General features: G+C 42.9%; 2 protein-coding genes across 2 annotated transcripts; both read left to right on the top strand.

Annotated features, from left to right (window-relative positions):
- The first annotated feature begins 930 nt into the window (after positions 1-930).
- SRP19 (signal recognition particle 19kDa) lies at positions 931-5,248 on the top strand. Its single transcript, XM_009874170.1, has 4 exons — positions 931-1,008; positions 2,526-2,597; positions 3,756-3,867; positions 4,923-5,248. Exons 3-4 carry the CDS (start codon positions 3,765-3,767, stop codon positions 5,054-5,056), a joined length of 237 nt encoding a protein of 78 aa, XP_009872472.1. The 5' UTR covers positions 931-1,008; positions 2,526-2,597; positions 3,756-3,764; the 3' UTR covers positions 5,057-5,248.
- A 5,494-nt stretch (positions 5,249-10,742) lies between these two features.
- Positions 10,743-26,649, top strand: TICAM2 (toll-like receptor adaptor molecule 2). Its single transcript, XM_009874171.1, is given in 4 exon segments — positions 10,743-10,868; positions 26,132-26,377; positions 26,379-26,433; positions 26,486-26,649. Coding segments are annotated over 4 exon segments (591 nt in total).
- The last annotated feature ends 338 nt before the right edge of the window (positions 26,650-26,987 follow it).

The raw sequence follows: 26,987 nt of genomic DNA, 5'->3' as shown, positions 1-26,987 counted from the left end.
GTTGGCTCGTGGGGAGGACGAGAGTACCCGTGAAAACAGGGAAGTGACCAGTGGGAAGGAGTTCGGGAGGAGAAGGGTACTGGGAGTTGGGATGGCCGCGGCGATGAGGGCCGGTGACCCTTGTCAGGCTCCAGCTAACAGCACACCAGCCTGCTCCAGGCTGTTTCCTCGCTTTCTGATTCCCTGTTCCCTCATACTCTCCCAGTTCCTTGTTCAAATGTAGACATTCTGCAGCCTCTCCTGAAGTGTCATCTGGTTGGGTTTTTTATTGTCTAATTAGTACAGTTCAGGTTCTGTCACTCTCATCCCCTGCATAACTTGGTATGTTTAAATCTGCTGAAGGATCCTGAGCAGGTCGCTAAGCCTAATTTTTCAGAGGCTTTATAACTTACCTGAATCTGGGTGTTTCTGTGTGTGAAGGGAGGGGAGAGCAAAGAAACAAAAACCCACTTAAACAGCCAAGCAAAAAATAAGCAGACAAAACCCACCTTCTTGTATCTGTCAGTAACTTAATTAGCAATTTGGGTACTACAGCCTGTTCAGGAAACCGTTTTTAATTCTTTTGGGGGAAATACCTGTGTTGCCTTTTAGGTTTCAGGGGTTTAAGAAATGAGTCGAAACATTCTCTTTCGGCCCTCTTTTTTTTCCTCAAGATAGATAACATGGTCCTTTGCACACGTTTTTCCCCAGGAAGTCATGTCATGCAAAGAACGTTTCAGCCAAGCAGTTGTGGAGTGTCCTGGGTAACTCAAAATGGGGTTCTGCGACATCTTGCTAATGAGTCTAGGGAAGATAAATAGCGATTCTAAGCTGCTGCAGGAGCTTTTGTTCTGTAGCTGTAAGATTTATTTTTTTGATTTACAAGGAGAATGTTGCATGAACTATTAAAAAGATAATATTCCTTACTTAAACTCACTGTTTTGTTTTTTTAGATTCATCTGCATTTATCCAGCATATTTGAATAACAAGAAGACAATAGCAGAAGGAAGAAGGATACCTATAGACAAAGTAATTTTGTGGGTAGCAGGGGCATACAATGTTTTGTGATGCAGCAGTGTGTAGAGAGTTGGAAAATAAATCTCAGATGTTGGTATTTCCTATCCTCTATGGCAAGTGGCTTGATAACTGGAAATTGCAGTGTATCTGAAGATAAGCTAGTGTCAGCATGTGAATTTGGTAGAAGGGCACTGTGTTTAACAGTCTGCTTTCATGTAGGCAGCACTTTTGGCAAGTAGGGGAAGTAGTGAGAAACAATGCACTCAACCTCCTACATGAGTAGTTTGCCAAATTTGAAAGTGATGCAGAAAAGAATAGTTAGCTAATGATTGGGTTTTGGTGACTGGCTATATGCGCCTATATTCTGTGCTGTGTCCTCTGTGCTGCTGTCAAAGACAGAACTTAAAATGCACGTGGCACATAGACTTGGTAGTTGCTGTTCATCTGCCCAGAAATAATTTTTGACCATCTCACTTCTTTAGAGTATTCTTAACAAGTGGTACTGGGAATATAAAGGGCTTTTCTCACTGCTTGAGTTCTTTTGTCTGGTAATACTTAAAACTGAAATCTTTCTTGAACTTGCAAATTGTCAAAGATCTATCTATGGAGAGGAATCTGCCGCCCTGTGCCAAGAAAGTGTCTATTGATTTCTCCTGTCCTTGCTGTGAGTTTGGTCTTGGTAATTCATGGCTTTTGACTCTTTTTAACAGGAAATACTATTCCATTTCAGTTACTTTTCTTAAACAATTCCTTTGCTTGGTCCCCTGTCCTAATTAGTTCTGTCTTGTCTGTTTCCTCTTGTACTGTCTTATGTTTTTTTTTCTTTTTTTTTTGACATTTTCTAGACCACAGGAGCTCTCACAGATGATTTCTACAGTAAATTTGTCATTATTTAAAGTACCTTCTCTTTCCCCTTCTGCTTTTGCTAATTATATAGTGTGAGAAACTGCTAACTATTGTTGTATGGGTAGTTCATAATTGGAAAAATAATCTGAAATACCGTGTCCAGTTCTGGGCCCCTCAGTTCAAGAAGGACAGGGAACTGCTTGAGAGAGTCCAGCGCAGAGCCACAGAGATGATGAAGGGAGTGGAACATCTCCCTTATGAGGAAAGGCTGAAGGAGCTGGATCTCTTTAGCTTGGAGAAGAGGAGGCTGAGGGGTGACCTCATTAATGTTTATAAATATGTCAAGGGGGGGTGTCAGGAGGACGGAGCCAGGCTCTTTTCAGTGATGTCCAATGACAGGACAAGGGGCAAGGGGTACAAGCTGGAGCACAGGAGGTTCCATAAAAACATTAAAAACCCTCTTTCTCTGTGAGGGTGACAGAGCCCTGGCACAGGCTGCCCAGGGAGGTTGTGGAGTCTCCTCTGGAGACATTCAAAACCCACCTGGATGTGTTCCTGTGTGACCTACTGTAGGTGGTCCTGCTTTGGTGGGGGGTTTGGACTAGATGATCTTTTGAGGTTCTGTCAAACCCCTAGCATTTTGTGATTCTGTCTGCGACAATTGTAACACGTTATTTTGACAGGCTGTTGAAAATCCCACATCTACGGAAATCCAAGATGTATGTGCAGCGGTTGGATTCAATGTGCTATTAGAGGTAATTTTTTTTAAAAAAAAAAGAACACATGAAAAACTGGAAACTTGTTTTGTCTCTGTTCTTTCATTTTATGTTCTGTTACAAGCCAACATAAATTACAATTTAGAAGATTTTGTTATCAGCCAAGATAATAAAAATTTGCTTGCTTTGAATAATAACTGACCTTAATGATGAAGTAAATGTTGGAAAACTGTATGCAAAGCAGGAATAACCTAGATCTCTGAGGCAAGGCAACAAAGTTTATAACAATACTACTTTTCTTTAACTATCCTTCTGGGAACACTGTCCTATAAGTTTCTCAGAATACAAACTAATTTTGCAAGCTACAACTCTACAGATTAACCTTCTAAAATGGTGTATTTTTGGTTAAAGGTGGTTACCTTTTGGAAGGCGTGTTACAGGAATAGGATTCTGGTGCTTGAAATCTTAAGAGTCCTTTGGAGTTATGTTTTAGCTGGAGAATATTATTGTTTTCTTTTACTGCAATACCTGATGGATTTTGTTCCTTTTTTTCTTAGAGAATGAAAATTTCTGGGTTTCTGCAGCAGTAACTTCACAATTCGTTTTCTGAAGTAATCATTCATTTAATGATTATTAACTTTTCTAAGAAGAATTTGGGTCTCATATAAGAGCATGACTGGTATCCAAAAACCAGTACAAAGTCACTTTGCTTTTCAGAAGAAGTCAAATATGTTCCTGTTAGTGCACGCCAGCCTGTGAAATAGCCAGTGCCAGTAAGAAACCTGTAATGTTTTAAAAAAAATGGAGGCTATGAGTATCCAAAAGCAGCAGCCATAAGACTCTGACCTATAACTTACTGTCCCTTACTGTCCAGGAGGGTTTGTGGCTGTGGAGATGAAACAAAAACCTGTGTTGCTGCAGTCCAGGCTGGTGGGGAAGTAGAACAATCTCTGTAGCAGGTTACCTGGTAAATTGTTCAGTACCAGTGACTGGTTTTAGCAGTGCTTCTGGAAAAGCTAAGCTGTAGCTCTGGATACTGTTGCTGTGGCTGAATGGTGGATGATGGTGTTGGAGAGCTATGATCAATGTTTACGTCTACTCAGAATTCCAGCCTGCTGTAACTCAGATCAGTTGCCTGACAACCTTTGCAGAAAATTATTCCCATTCTTACTATAACAAGTTTCTTCTGTATGACAGAAAAATAAGATGTATCCTAGAGAGTGGAACAGAGATGTGCAGTACAGAGGTAGAGTACGAGTCCAGCTCAAGCAAGATGATGGCAACCCATGTTTACCTCAGTTTCCAACACGTGAGTAGACTTATAGACTTACCTGGGCTAGGCACTTTATCTGTTAATAAAACAGCTTGTTTAACTAAGTTTTTCTATTGTGATTTTTTTTTTTTTTTTTACAGCTTTGGATTAAGTCTCTTTGCCTGTATAAGTCAAATTGAGTTGGTGTATGAGCACTGAGTGTAGTTTGTAAAATGTTGTCTTTGTTCGCACTGTCTCTTTAGTGGTTGCATTGAAGGGGATTGTGGGAAGTGTTGTGTGATTGCTGTATTGAACAAGGAAGATGTTTAGTTTTGACTTACTGTTTTGTTGACAGTTAAAACAGAGGATTTGGTACTAAAATGTCTGAATTCCACGATTTTCTTAGATTGCATGCATTAGTTAGGCATCAGTGTGGATCTAAATTCATAAAATACTGACTCCAGTTGAGTTTTCTATGGGCAATTCTGATAAATTAACAATGGAGCAACTCCCTTTCACTAATTAACAGGAGTAGTTCACCTTGAATCACAATTAATGTAGTCTTGTGTTTTCCCTGAAAATCAATCAATGTGTAAAAGGAAAGCACATATATAAAAAAAAAAAGTATATATATATGCGCTTATGTGCATATATATGTATGAAGTATATATATTAAGGAAAGAGCAAGGAGAATACTGAATTTAGAGTAGCATAAGAGTGCTGTTGGTGAGAAGCAGACAACTGGGAACCATATTTGAGCTGGAAGGTAGCAGTGGCTTTCTAAAAATGCTTGTAGTTTTTACCTAATCAATCTGTCCCACTTATTTTAGGCCAATAATATGTGAATGGAAAGAGTAACAGGAAGGATCCAAGTACTTCAGAGATTTTCGGACTATGATATTTATTAGTCTTGCACTTTTTTAATATGGAAAAAAAAAAGTTGAGGCGAGTTTTTCACAAACTTCTGGCTGCACAGAGGAAGGAAGCAGAACTCCTAGGCTTTGTATCTAGTTTAACAGAAATCTAAAGTGAGGCTGAAGTTTCTAACTTGTGAAATTATGCAAGTGTTCTTAATGTAGTGGGTATGCATTGATCTCTCCCTGTATTTTTAGGTAAATCAGTGATGCTGTATGCTGCAGAAACCATTCCCAAACTCAAAACAAGAACCCAAAAGATGGGAGGTAGTGATCAAAGTCTTCAGCAAGGAGAGGGAGGCAAGAAAGGTAAAGGGAAGAAAAAGAAATGAGCTTGCATCTGGAGCATCGCATAGTTGTGCTTAGGACAAATATGGATGGACACATTATTTGCTGCAACTTTGAAGTGAAAGATACAAGCAAGAAATAAATGGGTGATGATGAATTGAACTGCCTGCTTTTTTCAGAACTTGAATGCATGTAGCTGCCTTGCCTCTGTGTAACAATACATCCGTCTTCACACACATCCTGCAAATCTGAAGCTAGCATCCTTTTTTAAAAGTGGAAGAACATAGGCAAATGGGGTGGGAGAATTAGTCTTTCCAGAAAAAATACGCATTTTTGATAAGTAAATAAGTAAATATTCTTATGCAGACTAGATATCTGAAAACTGGTTGCCTTAGTAAACCATTTATCTATGCGAGTGAAGTGATTGTGTCAATTCTAGAGCGTCTTTGTCACCAATAGAAAAACATGAATCAATGAAGTTCTAGCTCTGTAAACTTCCTTGGCTAGTAATCTTTCACACCTACCAAGTATACTAATAAAGGTGATGTTAATTTTACAAAATGTAATTGTATAGAATACTTTTTCCAAAAACATTAAATTTTCCTCCACAACCTGTTGTAAAGAAGTCGATGACATATATTGTAAGGATAATATTGTAAAGTTTTAAGATAATTTGAAAAATTAATAGCTCTGTCTTGTGTCTTGATTAACGTGGGATGCTGTATTATCCTATTTTAGGTTGTTGGAGAGCTTAGGAAATGTAGCTTTATTTTCTGCCTGTCAAATCCTATTTCAGATGCCTGAGGCTTGCAATATCTGTTTCAAAATGCATCTAGGCATTTAATAACTATTCTGAAGTAGTGAAACTTGGTAAGGTTCTTGAAGAATATCCCTCCTCAAATTACTTGTGTTTGTGGTTTGAGTTTTCTTATGTTCTTATTTCTTGTTCCTCTCAACTGCATCTTCTTCAAACAGATGGTAAGTTAACAGTGCTGGTTGAAGTCGATGCCGATAGGTACTGGTAGCACAACTGTGTAGAGCCCCTGACTGGTGACTGTTTCAAAGTCAGTTTTATTTCCTGTTGGTAACACTTTATAAGTGTGGCTCATGTTGCATTGTTTAATGAAAGAGGAGATTGCGTTGTCATTCTCACTGCAGTTATACCAAATCCAAAAGCTGCCAAGATAAAGTTCCTCATGCCAAACCCTGCACCAGTGTGAGAACAGCAGTATGCGGGGTTTCTAACATAGAAATGTCCTTTTGGAATGGATGGCCCTGAACACGTAACTCCTCCGTGGACCTGTTGTGGACTGATGAAGAAGCCATAAGAAAACCAAGGCCAGGTATATCTTTCCTGCCCTGCCTCTTGGGGAAACTGTCTGCAGGGCTCTCGAGGTCTTTCCTCATTTACAAAATTGAGATTGAGTTCCCTCCACGTCAAACCTCTTACATCAGCACAGGGTGAAATACAGTACATCTAAGAACTGCCTGAGGTGGTTTCCCTCAGGATGTCAGCAAGGACTGAACCAGAGTCTGAAGGGTCAAAACTGTGGGACTGAGCAAAAGTTTGATGCCCATAGGATTTTACACTGTTGTCCAAAACTTTATTGTGCCTGCAGCTGATCCTGATGCTGTCCATATGTTCCCAAATAGCTACTAAATGCCATTTCCTCCACCCAGAAGTTGAAATACTAATGGTTGGTTTCCAGCAAGCAGAAAAGTGGCTGTAACCTGAAAGCTAGGCTAAGGGAGAAGCACATCTCTGCGGAGGGAGAGCTGGTGCACAAGTACCATCAGCAAATTCCAGTGATTAACGATTTATGCTGGCTCTAGGATAGAAGCTGTCTTTTAGGATAAAATGGATGGCCTTGTCTACTTTGAACTCTTGCAGAGTCAGAATACCATGACAGCAGATTAGGTATTCCTAATAATTGAGCACAGAGCTTTGTCTCTTGCTGTGTAGTCCTGGCATTTTACCTGCAGAAATACATGCTTAGGGGTACTAGTATCACAGTGCAAGAAAATAAATGCATTAATGATTTTAATGGCGTATGTAAAACTGTAGCCCAAAACTCGTGTTGTTTGCACAAGGATAAGGAGAGAGTTTGGGTTTGGCTTACTCAAGTGGAGGAAGAGGGTTGCTGAAGTGGAAGAGTAATAGATGCGTGTGGCAGAATAGTTCAGCAGCACTGAGTCTTTCAGCAATGTTGATTCTGTTCTAGCAGCCTGTTAGCTCAAGGTGTTTGGAAAAATTACCATTCCCCCCCAGAATCTGCCAGCACATTTACCTGAGTGGATACCTCCAAAAAGATGGTCGTTATTTTATAGACCCTTTGAAGGTGGTTCCTGGTGGACTGCTTTATGTGTATCAAGACAGCAAGGGAGGAGGAACAGACTCTTCCCGCTGGAGCCATTTATTTATATCCTTTATCAAAGGATCCTGACATTTCACTGAATGTTGCCAAGTCAAAATTCCTGTGCTTAAAGCTGAGTGTAATGATAAAAAAAAAACAGTGATAGAGTTATACTCAACTGCAGCTTGGAGTGTTGCATGAATTCATTAACCATAAGAGGTAGAAATGATCAAGCAATTCAGGTTGGAGAGGACCTCTGGAGGTCTCTGGTCAAATACCCCTCTCAGAATCCCCCTCTCAGAGCAGGACCAGCTGATTCAGGTTGCCTGGGACCCTGGGCATCTGAGCTCCAGGATCTGCAGACTGAAAAGACCACAGACTCTCCGGCCCCCATTCTGATGTTTGACCACCTCCGTGGTGACCAGAGATCTGCTCTTCTCCACCTGGGCTGAGTCTTGCTCTGCCTGCTCCATACCTCCCCTGGAGGCAGCAGGGGAAAGTCTTCTGCGCTTGTGATTCGTCTAGCTTTGCTCCTCCGACTGTGGATTTCTGTCTTTGCTTGTGACTAAAGGGAAAAGAAATGACAATTTTCTAAGAATTTTGTCTGAAGGTTCCAGCCTTGTGAAACTAATGGTAAAATATTCTAAGTCTTAATCTTTACGTGCATTTTTTGCTTATAGTCTGCCAAATTCTGTTAGCTAGAGTGTGTCCAAAGTGTCACAGTACGTGGGAGAAAAGGCAGTGGAGTAACCTTGCTGACTGCTGCGTAGGACACTGACTTTTGGACAACATGGAGAGAAAAAATGGAATATCCACTCTAGAGGAAAGAAGGAGCATTTGAAGCTTTAGGTGAGAGCAGGTGTGGAATTAGAACAGAAGATTGGCAAGAAGTATTGTAGGTACACTGAAGAGACTCAGCTGAGATGTCGTGGAACATGCACATCACACTGCATTACTTCAAGCAGCACAGCCACGCTCAAGACAACAGAAGCCTAGGGTGGATGCAGTGGCATCTTTGGCATCCCTGCCCTGCTGCGAGAAGGAACAAAGCAAAGCTGGTGTTTTGCTGCTGTCCTGAGAGTTGTTGAGTCCTGATGGAGCAACAGGTTAAACATAACAAAGGGGTGGTTTACATACCACAGGCTTTCTAGCAAGGAGAGATCTCCCTGGGCCTGGGCTGGTGCTTATCGTGCTGCCTGTGTGATTGCTGCCTGGTGCTGCTGCACAGGTTCTCCAGATTCCCAGGCAGCGAGAATAAATTCACTCTTTGCATTTCAGCCGTGGTTTGTGATTGTTCCTGCGTCCTGCCTGTTTCAGCCCATACCGAGGGGCTATGAACAATCCCTTATTTCAATTAAATATTGTTTATAAACCTTGTTTACTCAGGAATAAATACCATAGTCCCACTAGCAAGCATGGTATTGTTTGTGACAACGAGTAATTGAGCTATTTTAACATGAGTGACTGCTCATCTTTGCTGTGGCACAGAGCAGCCTGGGGTTTGCTCTGCAGCAAGGAGGTGCTGCACAGGCAAGGAGGAGTTGTTGAAACTACTCCTCTTCCGCTTCCCCTGGCAGGCACGGATGTCTTAAAGAACAATATAAAAATTATTGGTACAATAGCTGGGGAAGACAACCCTGCAGCTCATGGTTTTGCTGGCAGTAGATGCCTTGCAAGCTCTCTCTGTAACATGAGCTCTGGTGGTCATGTACAGTTGGAAATGGCCATGGTTACTGGGATGCTGTTTGATCTTTTCTGCTTCTTGCAGCTGTTCTAGTAGACATGTATCTTTAGTTCTTTCATTAGCTGTGTCCTGGTCATGTTGCTTCATCGCCTTCAACTGAGTCATGTTTGAGGCAGAAAGAAATGGGCTCCTGTCTTCACAGCCTTGGCTGGTTGTGTCTCAGGACCTACACAAGGTCCTTGGAATAGCTCGTGCCGTGGGACTCTTAGACTAAATGTAGAGTTTCACTTCACATGGCTGAGTAGTTTACCATTTCTGAGAAATGACAAATCATCTCATTCTGGCTGTACTAGAGAGCTGGCTGTACTGGGGCATGAATCCACCTGGAGGCCAGCAGCACAAAAAGAGAGAGAGAGACTGCCTGAATCAGCAGTGACACCAAAGATGTCTGCCAATCCGCACCAGGAAGCCACATCTTCTTTCTGTTTGGTCCCTAGACTAACAGATTATAAAAAATATCTCCGTCTTTCTTTGAGCATTCCAGTCCTTGCCTTCTGTGTACTTCATTTATTTTGAAATCTCTTTTTTTTTTTTGCAAACTAATGAAAACAAGTTCTAGTAGAAATGAAAGTGTATGGAATGTCTTCTGATGTCAGGGCTTGTTTTCCCTCCAAACCAGCACTTTCTCTTGGAAATCATTTGTGAAATGTCAAACAATTAGGAACTTCCTTTCTTTTTCCTAGGAAGCCCTGATGTTGTCATCAAGGTCTGGTAATTCCCATTAGCACACGAATGCCACAGCGGGAGTGTGAAATAGACGTATCATTTTTATATTTCACAGCTCTAATGCACTCGTGTGTTTGGGTGTTTATGGATTCCCTGAACAATGTGCCATGTGTTGCCTCTAGCTTACATGTCTCTGTAATGTGGTTTTACTGGTTATTGGATTTCTAAAATCTTGTCATAAATGTAACCATTTTTACTTTTCTAACTAGTGAGCAGCATGTCTTAATACTTGGTCATGTATCTGTTCTGACAGAATTTCAGGTGTGTGGTAGCTAGTGAGTGGGAGCAAAGCGGATTTTTTTCACCTGGGAGAGTCTGTGAAGAAAAGCAAATTCTGAGAGAAGTAAGCATTGTCTTTTTGTGAAACATTATTTGGTTTTGTTAGTAGAACTGATGAATAAACTGTCAAAACTCTTGCTTTACCATGTAGTACCCTGAACAAGTAATTCCCCTAGGGGAGGAAGTATTAAAGCACAATTCTGGCATTTCAGAAGACCAGTGGAGTTTGCTGGGCTGCAGTGGAAATCTCTGAAATAGCCCGGTCTGGGTGATCCTTGCAGATTTTTAGCTGACAGCTTGAAAATGGCAACTTTGCAAAACTTTTCTTTTTAATGTGGTGTCCACGTCTCCATAGTTTTCAAGGGGTGCCAGGTCAGGTGTTTTGTTATGCCAGGAGCACATGTCAGGGAAGCGAGGTTGCTGGCAGAATGCCGCTTCACCAGGATGGTTTGCGCAGGTACACGGGCTGCGAGGAGGGAGGAAGATGGTTTCTGGGGTGAGATCTGAGGTGGCTGGAGCCCAACATCGCGGACGTGGCCCACAGCCAGATCTCTCCTTCCCATCCAAGCCCAAGTGCAGGAGACGATTTCAGGCTTTTTTCTAATCTTCTTTGCAGGAGCTGCCAGAATGCCCCTCACTGTGGAAAGTGCTTACAATGGCACAGACAGAAAAGGGAAAACTCCACCTCGGAAACCTTCACAGTGTGTAACAGTGAATGGAATGAAGAGTTGGTGGATGGCCAGTGCAGTACAGGTACGCTGCCTTGTTTCATCCCGCTGCTGTCCATGCAGGTGCTTGCAGGCCAGCATTTGGCTGTTACTGATCTGAGGCCAACATTAGCTTGCAGTCTAGAGATGGAGAGTTATGCATGCTTTTGCTAGTTGTTAGAAACACCTGCTCCCTCTTGGAAATAGAAGAGAGAGGGAACCTTCTTTATAGCTAATCATGCTGTTAGCTGCATCACTCTGGCTAACATCATCTCCAAAACTAGCAAAAGCTATCCCAGTTTAGTCTGGGAGGGCGAGAAAATTTGCAAGTAGTGTAAAATGGTGAAGTGCCAAGCAATCTGCATCATTCTTGTGTTCTTGAAGCGCCCACGCTACAACGTGCAAAATAACCTGCACTCAGGAGGCCAGTCCCTTTAAATCTGGTGCTGTTCCAGATCTGCAGTATGTGAAGCAGGTGGACTGTGTGTTTCCCGAATGTCATCTCTCTTGCCTTCTGCTGTTTCTACATAGATCCACAAAACTTTCCGTGACCTCCACAGGCACTTAAATAACATTCCCTGGGATGCATTCTGTTGCATCTTTCACAATGAAGGAATCCGTCCAGTTCTTGCTGGCTTGGCGATGAACAGCTTCCTGCCTCAACATGCCACAGACAGAAGACAACTCTTTCTCTTAAAAATGAGTTGTCAGTGGTACAGATTCACTGTGCCGTGTACGTAAGGAGTCTTCTTCAGAAAACGGGGTCACCAGTCATTTTTCATCCAGTACTGAATCATTCCTGAAGTCTGGGGAGTTGAGAGGATGCTTTAGCTGCTTTATGTCATTTGTGCAAAATTCTCTCCAAGGACAGAGATCTCCGTGGAGACCAGTGTCCTCTGGGATACTGATGGACTGGCTGGTGTAGCAGGACTGTAACTGACATTGCTCAGTCCAGGCTGGCCACAGGCTCTGACACAGCATGTAAGAAGGTTCGACAAAACAGTGGGTTCATGGGCACCCAGTGTTGAACGTTATTAACAGGGAATATTGCAGCAGAGTTCAATTACTCACTCTGGCCAAAACAGGACAACAACATGAGTAACTGCTTAGGTTGGATTCTTCAGTAGGAATTTGCCAGTTTGCCAGTTCCCAGCATGTACTGGACATGCTGGGGGAGTTTTCCTAGGAAGCTTTCATTTATTTGCTTATCCACCACATTTTCTTTTTTTTTTCTTTCCTGATCAAAACTGTATTAGAAATCTACACTGCATGGTATTTAAATGAGTAATGTGAGTGAAGTTTGAGGAGAAGTGCAGTCACTGGACAGTGACAGGAAAAAATAGCCCATTAAGCTGTAAGTAGTACCTGGCAATTTTCACCAAGAGAATTGTACCTGGAGAATATATTACTCAAAAATGATGTGGAGAATGTATCGATAATTTTCAGCTTGCAAGGAGGAGGCATGGCCAGGTTCTGTTTTGGCACATCAGACTGCCAATTTAACAGCTTGGCAAAGAAGTGTTTTTCATCTAAGATTTCTACAATAAATTAATCATTATGTTACACTGGTCTTGCACTCTATTGATCTCAGAAGAAGTAAGAGGTGCTCTAGGTGATTTTGGGAGAAGACTGTGCATTCTTTAAGAGTTACATATGCATCATGAGACATGTTTTGGATTATATCTGCCAGTTAAGTGTAGCTGTGCAAAACCTGCTTTGATTAGATGTGTCCTTTGGGCAAAGCACAAGGTTTGAAGGTTCAAGTCTCTGGCCTTCAGCTAATAGACTTTATCAGAGAATGTTACAGATCTCTATGTAAAAAGTTTTCTGTCACTTTGTCTTTCTTGAATAGGATTAACCACAACTTTAAAAACCTTCAAAACATGTATTTAGACCACATGTAAACCAGCCTTCTCAAATGCAAGAAACTGAAAACTCTTGCACTGCCTTGTTTTACAGATGTGGTCCAAATATGTCTAAAGCATAAATTTCTCTGTATAATGGTGCCATAAATAGCCATTAAAAGAATTAAGTATTTGGCCTGGGTAAATACATGAAGGCATAAAAGCATGAAATCATAAGATAATCACTTAGAATATTCAGACTCGTACATTTAAAATTCCAATGCATTCTGCCAGTCTTCACTACTATCTACAGAAATGAATCAGAATGTATTCTCAGATTCCTATTTGTTGCTCCTCCCAATCCTTGTAAGAAAATGGACATTTCTGTTCGGTAATTAAGGACAGAATTGTGTCCTAGAGCCAATGCTGCAGTGGAGGTCCAAATGGTTGTAGTATGTGGTGACGCGTAATACTGGTATTTGAAGGTATTTATGCATTTTTGTTGTCATATTGTATCAGATGTTCAAGACAAATACTGAATTAATTCTTCAAATATTATAGAATCACAGAATCATTAAGATTGGGAAAGACTTCTAAGATCATCAAGTCCAACCATCAACCCAATACTAACATGACCACTAAACTGTGTCCTGAAGTGACACATCTACACGTTTCTTGAACAACTCCAGGTGTGGTGAGTCCAGCACTTCCCTGGGCAACCTGTTCCAAAGCCTCACGACTCTTTCATAGAATCACAGAATCACAGAATCATAGAACAGTTTTGGTTGGAAGAGACCTTCAAGATCATTGAGTCCAACCTTTTCCTAGCCCTATCAACACCACTAAACCATGTCCCTCAGCACAACATCCCCCCGTCCCTCAAACACCTCCGGGGATGGCGACTCAACCACCTCCCTGGGCAGCCTGTTCCAATGGCTGACAACCCTCTCAGTAAAGAGTTTTTTCGTAATATCCAACCTGAACCTCCCCTGGTGCAACTTAAGGCCATTTCTCCTTGTTCTACCACCCACCGCTAGGCAGAAGAGACAAACCCCTGCCTCACTGCAGCCTCCTTTCAGGCAGTTGTAGAGTGATGAGGTCTCCCCTCAGCCTCCTCTTCTCCAGGCTAATCAGCCCCAGATCCCTCAGCTGTTTGCCGCATGACACATGCTCCAAATCCTTTACCAGCCTTGTAGCCCGCCTCCAGACCCTCTCCAGCACCTCAGTGGCCCAAAACTGGACATGCGTGAGGCCTCGCCAAAGCAAGTACAGGGGCATGATCACCACCCTACTCCTGCTGACAACACCATTCCTGACCTAGGCCAGGATGCTGTTGGCCTTCTTGGCCACCTGTGCACACTGCTGTCTCCTGTTCAGCCACTGTCCATCAACACTCCCAGGCCCTCTCTGCCTGGCAGCTCTCCAGCCACTCCTCCTCAAGCCTGTAGCGCTGCTGGGGGTTGTTGTGGCCAAAGTTCAGGACCTGGCATTTGGCCTTATTGAATTTCATGGAGTTGGCCTTGGCCCAGTGATCCAGCCTGTCTAGATCCCTCTGTAGAGCCTCCCTGCCCTCCAGCAGATCAACACTTCCCCCCAGCAACCGTACATACAACATTTTCTGTAAGAATGCAAACCTTTCGCCAGGTTATATGGTTATAACATAAGCTGTGATTCAGCTTAGGAGTGTTATACATGAGTGCTTGCTCCCTGGCAATTGGGGAGGTAAAGTGCCCAATGGATGCTCAGCTTGAGCTGTGTTTTCCTGAACACCTTCTACTTGGAACCAGTATGAGACAGACCGGGTAATGCACTTAAGGGTAACTAGGGTACATCCTTGGTGATCAAAGTAACCCTGCTTTTGACCTTTGCCCTTTCTTATTATTATACTATCCAAAGTGTGCTATTAATCTCATAAAAATTCATGGCTTTTCATGTCTCATTGCTTAAGCAAGGTATTCCACATGATGATTCACACGAGTTTTATTCTGTTCTGTGTTATGAAATAGTAAACCCTGAAAGCTAAGCCCCAAGATTAATGATAGCACAGGATCCTCAAGGGAGATTTTTCTCCAGAAGGATGATGTTACTTTCTCCAAAGGACGGTGAAACCGTGCAGTTCTGTTTCCCACATCTTTCCTGCAGATCTTCCAAGACTACTTTTGACGTTGCAAGTGGGTTCAAACAGGAGTTGGTTGTGTCTGTACTTTCCTGTCTGTGCTTACTTCCTTTTGTTTTTAGGCAGAAAGCTAATTAAAGCACTGGAATAATTACATAAACTAATTACAGGCTACATTTCACTCAAAGACTTACTTGGTTTTCCCCCAGAACACTGCTCTTTCAGTGCTCATCTGCCCTATTGACAAGAGTGCGTTCAAGCACAGAAAATGACAGGTCCAGGAGTCTTTAGAAAAAGCTAGATTTTGAAAAGAATATTTTGGCAGCCAGAGAACTAAAAGACAAAATGTGACATGAAAAATCCAGAGGCAGAAATTCCCACTGACTTCCTGGAGGTGCCCATACATCTGAAAGCATTTCTGGGCAGCCTAGCAAAAATCATCAGAGCACAAAATAAATCATGAACTTTTCTGAGGTGGTTCACATGGATCTTATTCCCTTAGGACATGGCTGATGCCATGACAATGCATGCTTAGGACTCTGAATTTTGTGTCTGTTGTGGGCTGAGCCTGGCCAAGAGCCAGACACTCACAGAGATGCTCGCTCACTCAGCCCTCTCCTATGGGACAGGGAGAAAATAAGAGGAAGCCAAGAAGACATATGGGTTGAGATAAAAGTAGTTTAACAGGTGAAGCAAAAGCTGTATGCACCAGGAAAGCAAAGAAGCGGTTTATCCCCTACTTCCCATTGGCAAATGGATGTTTAGCCACTTGCTGGAAAGCAGGGCTTCAGCTTATGTGACAGCTGCTTGTCAAGTGAAGGACAAAAGGCATAACAATGAGCGTTATTGTTTCCTCCTTCTCTCCTTGAGCTTTTAATGCAGCTCATTAACATTACATGGTATGGAATATCTCTATGGTCAATTCATTTCAGCTCTTCCAGCTGTGTTCCCTTCCAACTTCTTGCCCACAAGAGGGCAAGGTGGCATCCTGAGGAGCAGATAAAGCCTTGACACTGTGCAAGCACAATCAGAACATTAGCATGCTGTCAAGGCTGTTCTAGTAACCGTGAAGAAAATTAGCTCTGTCCCAGCCAGACCCAGTACAATCTCTACCTCCTACTCCACATCATTTTCGTCATGTTTAGGTCCTCCACTATCCAACAGATCCTCATTAATCAGCATCCCTCTTCCCATCCTTTGTTATATACACCTGTATCATTGTGACAGGTACCCTGATCTGCTACTTAATGGTTGAAATCCTTTGTATTCAGAGGATTAAATGTTTCCACAATGGGGAAAGGAGTGTGTTTCTGGACCCAGGAATGGTCTTAAACTGGTTTTGAATTTTGATGAATGAGGGAGTCAGTATATGCATGCCTACAGAAATAAACGATCTAAAATGTTATATATATTCTGTAGGAAGCTAAACTCCATAAGTGTATATGAAAAACACTGCAATGTTACACTACTCTAAAGTTGTTAAATTACACTATTATCAGTGATAACGACATCATCAACATCGGACGCTTTTAAGATTCAGCTGGACAGCATGCTGGGCTGTCTTTTCTAGATCATGTTTTTTGACAGGAAAGGTTTGACCAGATGATCCTTGATGTACCTTCTGTGATTCTATGATTTTAACTGACAACGGAATTATTTCAGAGGGGAGGTCCATGGATCTTGTGAACAGTAGCTGTGCCCGTACCTGGTGGTACATGGGTGTGTGACCCTTTAGGGAATGGCGTAGATGTGCCACACGGTGGTGCTACTGTTCAGTGAATGGGAAACCTTTGCCAGTAATGGCAAGAGAAAAAAGTGACAATTATCACTGTGAAAATGTATTGGCTTGTACGCGTGTACGTGTCTACACACGGGCTTTCAGGCAGTGAAGGAACAGTTCACCCGTCTTTTACTTTTGTCATGCTCTATAAGCCAAATATTATGTTTTCTTTGTGCTGTGTCTGCACAGCTTGTATGCATTCCTCTTCACAGCAGGTGTTTCAAACTAACACCAAATGATGAGCAGGCCATGGGTATGGTATCAAAGAGTAGTAAATTGCCAAGGAAAGAAAGAAAGTTTTAAGCTTCATGAGTATGTTCGTAAACAGGAAGCCCTTAAATGATGTAGAAAATATCTTTTTGAATTTTATCTTATAAATGCCAGCTGGCAGGATTAGGGTCACAGCTTTGTTCTGGGTGAACTCACCCTTTTCTTTGTTCTTTGTTGCCAAGAAAACTTCAAGGGTATAGCAGCTAACCAAACTTTTCAGTGAAATGAACTGTGCCATTATTATTAAATTCAGTTATTGCCTTATGTATTTGTTAGAGTGATGATTTATCATAACCATGATGGTATAACAACAAAGAAGACATACAGGTTGCTGGAAGAAATAACACTTTATTAAGTAACTGGTATGACTGGAAGAAATGGACAAACTAAATGGACAAAATGGACAAAATGGACAAAATGGACAAAACCTAAGCATTTCTTCATATTTCCAGGTTTGAGCATCTAAAACCTTCTGTGATTTTTTTCAGCTCTATCAGTTTGTCCAATAACATCTACCAGCAAACCACTTTCTGTTTTGTTAAGAGTTGGTATCAGTTTATCAGGGTAGAGAAGGAGCCCTGGTTTGCAGTGAACCTGCCAACTAACAGACCACTCTAGGTTGAATCGATTCAATTACAAATTGCCAAAGCAGCATCTAGGCTCTTAAGCACTGCCGAGTGTTAGAGCTGGGCTGGCCACTTAATGCTAACAGATGCTCTCTAATCCCTCTCCCTCCCCAAATGGGAAGGGAAAGTGAATGAGGCAGAGGGACTTACATATTGGAAAAGAAGACTAAAACATAATACTACTACTAATAAGGAAATAATAACAATAGTGAAATATATACAAATACATACAAAACTGATACTGAACCCAGCTTCCCCCCAGTCACAGTCACCACTGATGCTGCAGAGCAGGAGGCACTGGGGAAGCCACAGGCTCCACAGCAGAGCGGAGCACGGTACAGGATTTGGGTACTTAGGATCGGGATCAAAGGCAGAAGAACAGAGAGATGCCCGCCTCCTCAGACACTGTCCATTAGAGCAAAAGCAAAAAAATGAAGAAAAAGAAAGTTTCCTTAATCCCCATGATCTCTTAGCTTTATACTGCAGATGATGAATATGGAATAGAACACTTGCGTTGGTCACTTGTCCTGTCTATTACCCCCCAGTGGTGCAACATTTTACTTCCCAGCACCCCCAGCGTGGCACACAAGAGCCAGCAGTGACCTTGGTCACTACAAGAGCAATTATAAGCAAGTTCCTTTCTGCATACCAGTCCCTGGCAGTAACTATAAACATCAGGTGTTACCACTTCTAGTAGCAGACCCTGTCCGCAAAAACTGTTATTAACTTCATAAAGTGCAGTATCTTAGAAGAGGCTGAGCTGAAATGCAAGATCATTGAATAGAATTGGTTCTGTTTAGCTCAAACCAGGACAGACTCATTCATGTATTATAAATGATCATTGCAGAAAAATGTACTGGCTGTCATACATAATTCCATTTTCATATTACTTTATCAATAAATAACTGCTTAAATATATAAGTCTAGAGTCAATGACTGTGATTTATTAAACATTGCATGAGTTCAGATGACTTGATTACAAAATTTTTAATGCAAATGTGCCACCCTACACAACTCCACTTTTTGAGTGTTAGTTTTTCTCACTGTACTCCTGAGCTATTACATATCTCTCTTATTGTGGGTGTAGGTGCATTAAATACAGATCTTGAGCCGGTAGAAATTCTTTGAACAGTTATCACAGATAATAATACCTTAGGGTAGGCAGGCATACTCCAGTCACCACTTAACCCAGTAGGAACCTTTTCACTACTTCTAGTCTGATTCTCAGTACTGACATGCTGCTTCAACTTAACTGAGGAACAGATTTTGCTTTTTGTTTATCCAAGGTTTTGTATTTATTATCCAGATATTTTGCATTTTACTGCATTTAGTGAGGATTAATGCATTGTGTGGCACATGGTAACATATATTGACCACGGTTTTTGTGATTTTGATAGAATTTGGTGTCATCCTCCCAGTTGTGTCATTATTGATGTGTCAATTTGGTGTCATACTCCAGGCAATTTGCTCTGGACTTTGAGAGTCCAGAGACAACGAGCAGCTGTTGGTTTCCAGAAGCTGGAAAAGAAGCCCTGGATATTCAAAGGAGCTGCTAAACCTGGGTGGAGGGAAATACTCCTTTCCTGCAGTCCCACTCCAGCCTTCAGTGTTGGCTAGTGGCTTGGGATCAATGCTGGTGAGCATTTTGCCTTCTTGTGTCAGTTCACTGGGATAAAAAGCTCTGAGTGATCATGAATACTCAGCTGTCCAGAAGGAACAAATGGACAAGTTTGGCTGTGGCAACTATAAAAGGGCGCTTGGAAGGTTTGCAGCAGCACAGAGCAACACAAGTCCTGCAGAGACCATCACCTGCCCATCTGCAGCTCCAGATTTGTTCTCTGTATGCCCATGGTGGCACCATGAGCAAAGACAAAGAAGCTGACCATGATGTATTTGTGGGATGCTCTAGCTAAAGTGGGATATGCCAAAAAAACCCCCAAACTGAACAGCCTGAGCCTCCAGCTGACCTCCTTCCTCAGAGGAGCTGTCACTGACATGCCTGAGAAGGACTCCTCTCCAGTCTATTGCCTCCTTCTCCCAGCATATACCCACATGCCCTTCCCCAGGACACCCCATGGCGCTTGCCCTGACCCCACTCTGACCTCCTCGCAGTGAGGAGTAAGGACATGGGATTCAGGACCCATCTCCCTAGAGGGATCTGAGACATGCTGTGGTATCTCAGAGGAAGGCCTTCAGGAACAAGATCTCACTGGTAAAGGTCCTGGAGTCCCTTCAGAGACATCTGCTCAGTGCTCATATCTCTGCTGTGAGAGTACCACGTGTCTGCGGTGTGGAGCAGCGGGGAGGTGGGATGTCATGCCTGGTGCCAGGGCAAGCCAGCAAGAGGGATGGAGTGTGTCTCCCTTAGGGACTGCAGGTCCCACTGGCAGCAGCTTGGGCACTGCCAGTGCTGTGGCTGCTGCTGCAGAGGGCATGAGAGCAAAGGTCCTGTGTGCTGTCCTTGCAGAAATCTGCAGGTGGGCAAAAGCTCTTTTGAACGAGAAATTCCAAAGGATGTGATAGCTCATGGGGTGCAGAATCAAGCCTCCACGGGGGAAGGTTTTTCCCCAGCTGTAAGAGTTTTGTGGATGAGGTGAGGTGGAGCATGTCTGTGTGGTTTGTGGGAGAGGAGTCACAAGGCTTCTGCTTTTCCCTGAAAAAGATCCCTTTAACTTCCAGACTTGCTTCTTTTAAGCTCAGAAGTGACATTTCCTCTGTGAAGGAACTTTGCAGACTGTTTTTGCTGACCCAGGTCACTCACTGATCCTGGTTAGCATTGCTGAGCAAGCACTAGCCAACTGTGACACAAGTTCAGGAGTTCGGGTGGTTTGTATCAGATGAGCTATCCCTTTAGGTGATATCAGCAGGATGATATCAAGATTTGAGTCTGCAGTGCCAGAAGCCATTGAAAACTCCAGGCTCTCGTTCGCTGGCCCTTTTGGGCTGGCTCCTGCCTCAGAGTTTACCTGTGTGCCTGGTAAAACACTGCGGCAAACCAAAGGTTTTTCTTCAGCACCAATGCCCACTTGTGAGAGTGTGTCCATGCATGAGTGGCTGGAGGAAAAGAACTCTTTAGACAGTGGTCCTTCCACTGTGACACAGCAAAGGATGCTGTGGATGTCAGGTCCATGAAGACCTGGGGAAAAGTCAGACAACTTGCCGTTCCCTTCTCTGCAGACCTTGGCTGTGCATGAGCCTCCTACCAGTGCTTGAGCATCTGAGCTCTTGCCCTGAATTGCAAAAATGTGAGCACAGGATGTGAGTCCCAAACCACAGAAGCACTAGTGAGCACTCTATTAAATAAACAAATTAACATTATACCTGTCCCCAGGCAAACTTCTGGGAAGTGCTGCCAGGAGCCACACCTATGCAGCTGGAAGCTGGTACAAATATAGGCAGTGCTACAGCCTCATACCTGTCTCTAGGGAGAAGAGTCAGTTCTGTCTCCCTAAGCAATGTTACCCCAATTACAGTTGGGAGAAAGAGTAGAAACACCTTTAAAAGACAGTAGATGACACATTTCTTTGGCTTTTACTCTTATTGTTATGTTAAACATAACTTCAAAATATCCTGTGGATGTATTTATCATACTATGAGAATACAAGATGACTTTACCTAACTGCAACTTTCAGTCACTCTTCTAAGAAACCTTAAAAAGTTATATGCCATTATGTCATGTGAAAAGCTATGTGGCTCTGAAAGGCACGTACCCAAGCTAAGCACTTGCTTTTTCAGAGCCCCATTAAGGATTTGCACTGAGACAATTTGGAAGATAACAAAGAACAGGTGATTTATTAAAGTGACAGGTTCAAGATTTGGAGATGCCATTGATAAATTCACGCTCTGCAATAGTGCTAATATATAATAGTAATGCTAGCAAAATACTATCCCGGGTATTTCTCAACCAAAAGATGAAAGCGCAATTCTTATCAAGAAGGCATCCCTGTCTTGGGTGAAAGAGAAGGAGCACATCCCGTCAACTGCCTCTTCTGAGTTTGTTCTTTCCCTCCATTGACACGCTCCCTCCACGTTCCTTATATACTCTCTCCCCCATCCTGGGGTGATATCTGGCATGATTTGAGTTTAGAATGGGTGACTATAATCATATAGGGATATTAAGGCTAAAAAATCCACTCTGGGCATTGTGGCCTTCAGAATTCTGTTTTGAAGCAACTTACCTGTTTGCAGGATGGTGTTGACATTGTTAGTCTCCATCTGGCTTTGTTCCTTAGCCTGTTCCTTGTCCTGGCACCACAAGGCTCCCTTCTTCAGCTAGTTCTCACTGTCCAGGCCTTGTTGATCTCCATCCCCAGTGTCTGCCAGCTGAGAGGCAGATTCTGCATTCTACAAGTCTCAAATCCTCGGGTTAAAATATCATATATTAATAATCTGCCTTTTTCACTTTTCAGAATTGTTCAGTGTAAAACATGCCACATGTTTTTTCCTGGTGAGTCAAACCAACAGGATTTCTTGACAAGTCTCTTTGGCAGTGTAATTGCCAGTGGTAGTCTCTCCAGGTGCTCTAGGGCAGATGTCCTGGGGAGAAGGCAGCTGACTGGAAGATGCTGCTTGTGCTCCTTCGACAAAGATACATGTGTCAACATGTTGCTGTTGACACAAAGCAGGACTTCTGGAAGAGATTCTTAAGGTTGAAGCCTCCACTATCCAGCAAGATGAAGAGGAATGGTTCCTCCATGGGACCATTTCAAGTACCTGAAAAGATAATTTGTGTTTTCTTATGCATAGGTAAGATACTAAATAAGACAGACACTGAAAGTTAGCATGTAAAAAAGAATTCCTCACTGAGTACTCAGATGACTTCGTGTTTGCAGCCTCACAGACTATGAATGCCCGCTGTGCATGGCCTGTGAACACACAGGCTGACAGCAAGCTCTGCAAGCATACACATAGTTGATGGGAAACTGCTATGCGGGATGCATTTCTTTATCCATGAACAGGATCCTGAATGACACAGTCTCCCCTTCTTGAAGTTAAAACTGGAAGGGGATTTGTCTTGAAGGCAAAACTTTGTATTTGACACAAAGGATTACTATTGTTCACAGGATGCACTGTTCTTTCAGCCTTTGTAACACTGATAATAGAAGAGAGAAAAATGTGTAACACAGATGGAAATCTTTATAGAAGGCAATTGAGGCAATGCCTTGGAAGTCTGCTCACATACTCTTCTAGGGACTAAAAATCCCAAATCACTCTTATTTAGAAAATTGCTTTTATGGGAGAGGAAGGGCAAGGTAGCTGGTAGGTGTATAAAATAATGTATGGGAAAGGATGATGTTTGTCTGTGATGAACAGTATCATGTCTCAACTCAGTTCTCCCTCTCAAAAATACACTGAGTCAATGAACCTTGTCTTAGAGAATACAGGAGATCTGACTTCTTACAATTAATTAATTATTTTTTCCGGTGTGGAAAAAGAGGCGAAGTGTTGCATCTTGCTTTGGTACAAGACGCTTTCCTCCATCTTCTCTAAGTGTGGTTTGCTCCTTCCTGTTCTTAGCAATCTTCCTCTGCTTTGTCTCTTGGAGGCTGGCCATACTGCCAAGAGAGGGCAGCAACAACCAAGCACAGAAACGCCACGCCTGGCCCTATTATTAGGTCACATGGGAATTAAATTTAAGGGATCATCATCACAGAAGCTCTTGTGTCTTACTGTAATTACTGCTCAATGCACCTAGTCTGCTGCCAATTTGTTCTTGCCGCAAAAGCAAACTCCTGAATTGTTCTCTTTCCTTCATGTTTTCTTTCAAGCAAAAGAAATAAGGCCAAACTTCCCATCAATAATTTGAAAATAAGTTATGTGCCACGTGAGCATGGCCAGAAAAAACACCAGGTGCTGCTCTGAGGATGCTGTATAGAGCATATTTTCCCAGCTTTACAGGGGACTAAATGCACATAACCAACCAGTGCACAGCTATACTCTATCTTTATTTCCACGTGTAAAACATTTTCATTGTTCATGCTGTCAGCCTCCTACTGCAGGCTGCAAGACTGGTAATACACTGGCTCTCTATTCCCATTCTCAAATGGGCAGCATTTTCCCTCGAATCCACCATTTCTTTAAGATCCAGAGCCACCTCCTTCATGTCAAAGGCTCCATGATCAGATCACCATATATCCTTAAAAACATGCCTATTCAAATATTTACTGACTTGATCCAGGCTGAACCTGCTTGAGGGAGTGGGAGAGGAGTAACCTGGTTGGTTTTAATACAGTTAACTATTTTTACCTCAGAAGGAGCTGCAGTGGTTTTGGCCCCCACCTTTGGAGGCAGTTGGTTCTCTTGCTCATGCTTTTGAGACTACACTATTAAAACACAACAATCACAGTGGACTTTCACTTCAGGAAATTGCCAGTACCTGTTGGAAATGGTGGTAGAGAGAGGTAGGCACCACATGGACTTTGTTTTACTGCAGGACAAAAGTGCTGTTGCTCTCTGGGAGTCTGCTCTTCCCAGATCAAATACAGATGCCAGATGTTGACTCAGTCATTGGAAAACACCTAAACCCCTACCGATATAATGAAACAAATATTTAAGGACAGAAACGTGCTTTGCAGAGCTAAACAGGGTTAGAGCAGTGGGAAAGCAAGAAACACTGGATGACTGCTGCCGTCTGTGCTATACTTAGACTTGAACAGACTAATGCTGGCTTAACCTTGTGTGTAAAAAAAGGAAAAGCTGTGGGTCTGACAGAGACCTAGTTGCGGGAGACCTTGGAGGACTTCTTAGGGCAGGAAGACCTCAGAGAACACCAAGTGCACAGGGAAGGTATTCGGCCAATGTTAGACCCAAACGCCTCATTCCAGAAACCTCTCTGTCTGAGAAAAGGGGAAACACCCACAGTCCTACTGGTGATGGTGCCCATTCCTCCTCATCCAGGAGGATGTCCATCAAACAGCATTTTCAGGGCAGAAGATTAAATGTGAAGAAGGGTGTCATGTGAAAGGTATGTGGTTGTGAGAGGCACATACCCCAGCTAAGAACTTGCTTGTTTCAGAGCCTTGGTAAGAACTTGCACTGAGTCAATTTGCAAGGTAACCAGAAATAGGTAATTTATTAAAGTGACAGATACAAGACTGGGAGTATATAAATTCGCTCTCTGCAATAGCCCTAATATATGATAATAATGCTAGCAAAATACTATCCTGGGTATTACTCACCAAAAGTGGAAGAGCAATTCCTACCAAGAAGACGTCCCTGTCTTGGGGTGAAGGAGCACAGCCCTGTCAACTACCTCTTCTGGGGTCTTCTCCCCCCAACGACACATACCCTCTATGCTCCTTACATACTATCTTTCCCCCGCCCCGGGGTGTCACTCAGCATGATTTGAGAGAAGAGTGGGTGGCTATAGCCATATAGGGATATTAGGGTAAAAATTTCCGCTCTGGGCCCTGTGGCCTTCAGGATTTTGGTTTGAAGCAGCTTTTCTATTTGCAGGATGATGTTCGCACCGTTAGTTCTCCGTGCAGCCTTGCTCTTTAGCCAAAACAAGGCTGTTCTGGCATGACAAGACTCCCTTCTTTGGCTGGTTCTCACTGTGTAGGCCTTGTTTTTCTCCACTCTCAAGGTCTGCGTAACAGATAAGCGAACACCTGCATTCAGCAAGTCTGAAACCCTCAGGCTAAAATATCACAAAGGGAAGCACAGAGAACAGGAGTGGTGGAGTTACACCAGGTAGACACCACTCTCCATGCAAGTACAACTGCCCTTACCATCCAAGCCCTGGCTCTGCCACAGATGTCCTCTGTAGCCTGGGCAAGGGTGCTACAGCCCAGATGAATTTAAAGGCTAATTCAGTTGCCTAAATTTCCTGGAGGGCAGGAGCCTTGACCACACTTTCATGCTGTAGCTAAATCAGTTTGGCAGCAGCTGAAAGTATCAGGGCCTCTCCTGCCCCGCTCTCCTCTGGTTTGTTTTTTTTAGGCCTACAAGCAATGTTAGCAGAATTTAAAACACCAGCACCTCAAACTTCTTTGCACAAAGGGAGGACGCTCTTGTAAATTCAGCTCAAGCTATGCAAATGATGATGAAAGAAAGAAACAGCGATGAAGCAGCGACAGGCTGGAAGCTTTCTGCAGGTGCTGTGCCTTGTATTGACTCCTCAGAGCTAATGCATTGGTCTCATCGTGCTGCCGGCAGCTGGGCAGCCCCTGCATCCGACTGTCGCTGAATTCAGCTGGGATGAGAGCACAGATCACAAGGCGGGGGAGATGAGCTTCCACTCTCTCAAACATCTTCAGCAAAGCACCTCTCTTTGCGGCACAGGAACCACAAGAAGAGTTGAACCCTTCTGGATGTACCTTCCTATTGGTGTCGGCTGCTAGGTCTCACCTGGGAAGTGCCTGGCTGTTGTGCAGGCTGGTCAGCGCTCAGCATTGAGTTAATCAGCAAAAAGGGCTGGGAATTACTGAATCTCTATGTCAGCTTATCTTTCAGCATTTCCACTTTCTTTCATTAGCAACAGCTTCCTCCAGTCAAACAATTTTGATATTTAAAATTGGCAAGGAATTCTTCTTTTTTTCACATTGTCTTAACACTCAGTAGGTCTTTGGCTTTTTTATTTTTCTGCACTCTTTTTTTTTTGTCAAAGAATGCAGAAAGTAGACATTAGTCATGCTAACAAATCATTTCTGGATATCTGTGTTTTTCATAAAGGGCACTACTAAATCCAGACAAATCACTCTCAGCAGAGAGCAGCAAAAGACTAACAGCTTGACTACAGGTCTAGGAGACTCCAAGCCAATTAAGGTACTCTGCAGCATTTTTGCTGAAATCAGAAAGCCCACAAGCAGGGCTTCAACAGTTTGCAGAAGTAATGAGACTACTCAGACTGTTTTCCCCAAGTTTGTGATTCTGCATGTTCACAGTGATGCAGATGAAGCCATTCACATCCAGAACCTGCTTGCAGAATAAATTTTGTGTTAAATCTGGGAAAATCTTTGCAGCAATACCTTTTAGTGAACATGTCTTGGAAAACTGAAGTGATGCTCTGAAGTCTCAGCATGGACTCTTTTCTGAATGGATCTTGGCATGAGTTTCAGTCTTTCACCTCCCTTGCTAACGTTCTTAACATCATAAATTACAATTCAGTCATACCTCTGAGGCCACTGAATAGCCCATTTAGCCAGGAGAAGACATTTGTTTTGCTTTTGCAGGCTGCTAATGCACTATAAGAGGATAGTTTTGGCTTTGCAAAACAAGTGGAGAAAATTTTAAGCAGGTCTACATACAGGTGACAGTGAGAGATACAGAGGGAAGAAAGGATGAAACAGAAACTAGAGCACTTGTCACGGTGAAAAAGTCTGAAGACAGCCATGCTTAGAATCATAGACTCACAGAATTGTCAGAGTAGGAAGGGACCAACGCCCCTGCCTTGGGCAGGGACATCGCCCACTAGACCAGGTTGCCCAGAGCCCCATCCAGCCTGGCCTTAAAAACTTCCAGGGATGGGGCTTCCACCATCTCTCTGGCCAACCTGTTCCAGCGTCTCACCATCCTCATGGTGAAGAAC

This window comes from Apaloderma vittatum, unplaced genomic scaffold (assembly GCF_000703405.1).
Source record: "Apaloderma vittatum isolate BGI_N311 unplaced genomic scaffold, ASM70340v1 scaffold918, whole genome shotgun sequence".
Taxonomy (NCBI): Eukaryota; Metazoa; Chordata; class Aves; order Trogoniformes; family Trogonidae; genus Apaloderma; species Apaloderma vittatum.
Note: the sequence above shows the minus strand (reverse complement) of the source record. Positions and strands in the feature narration are given on the sequence as shown.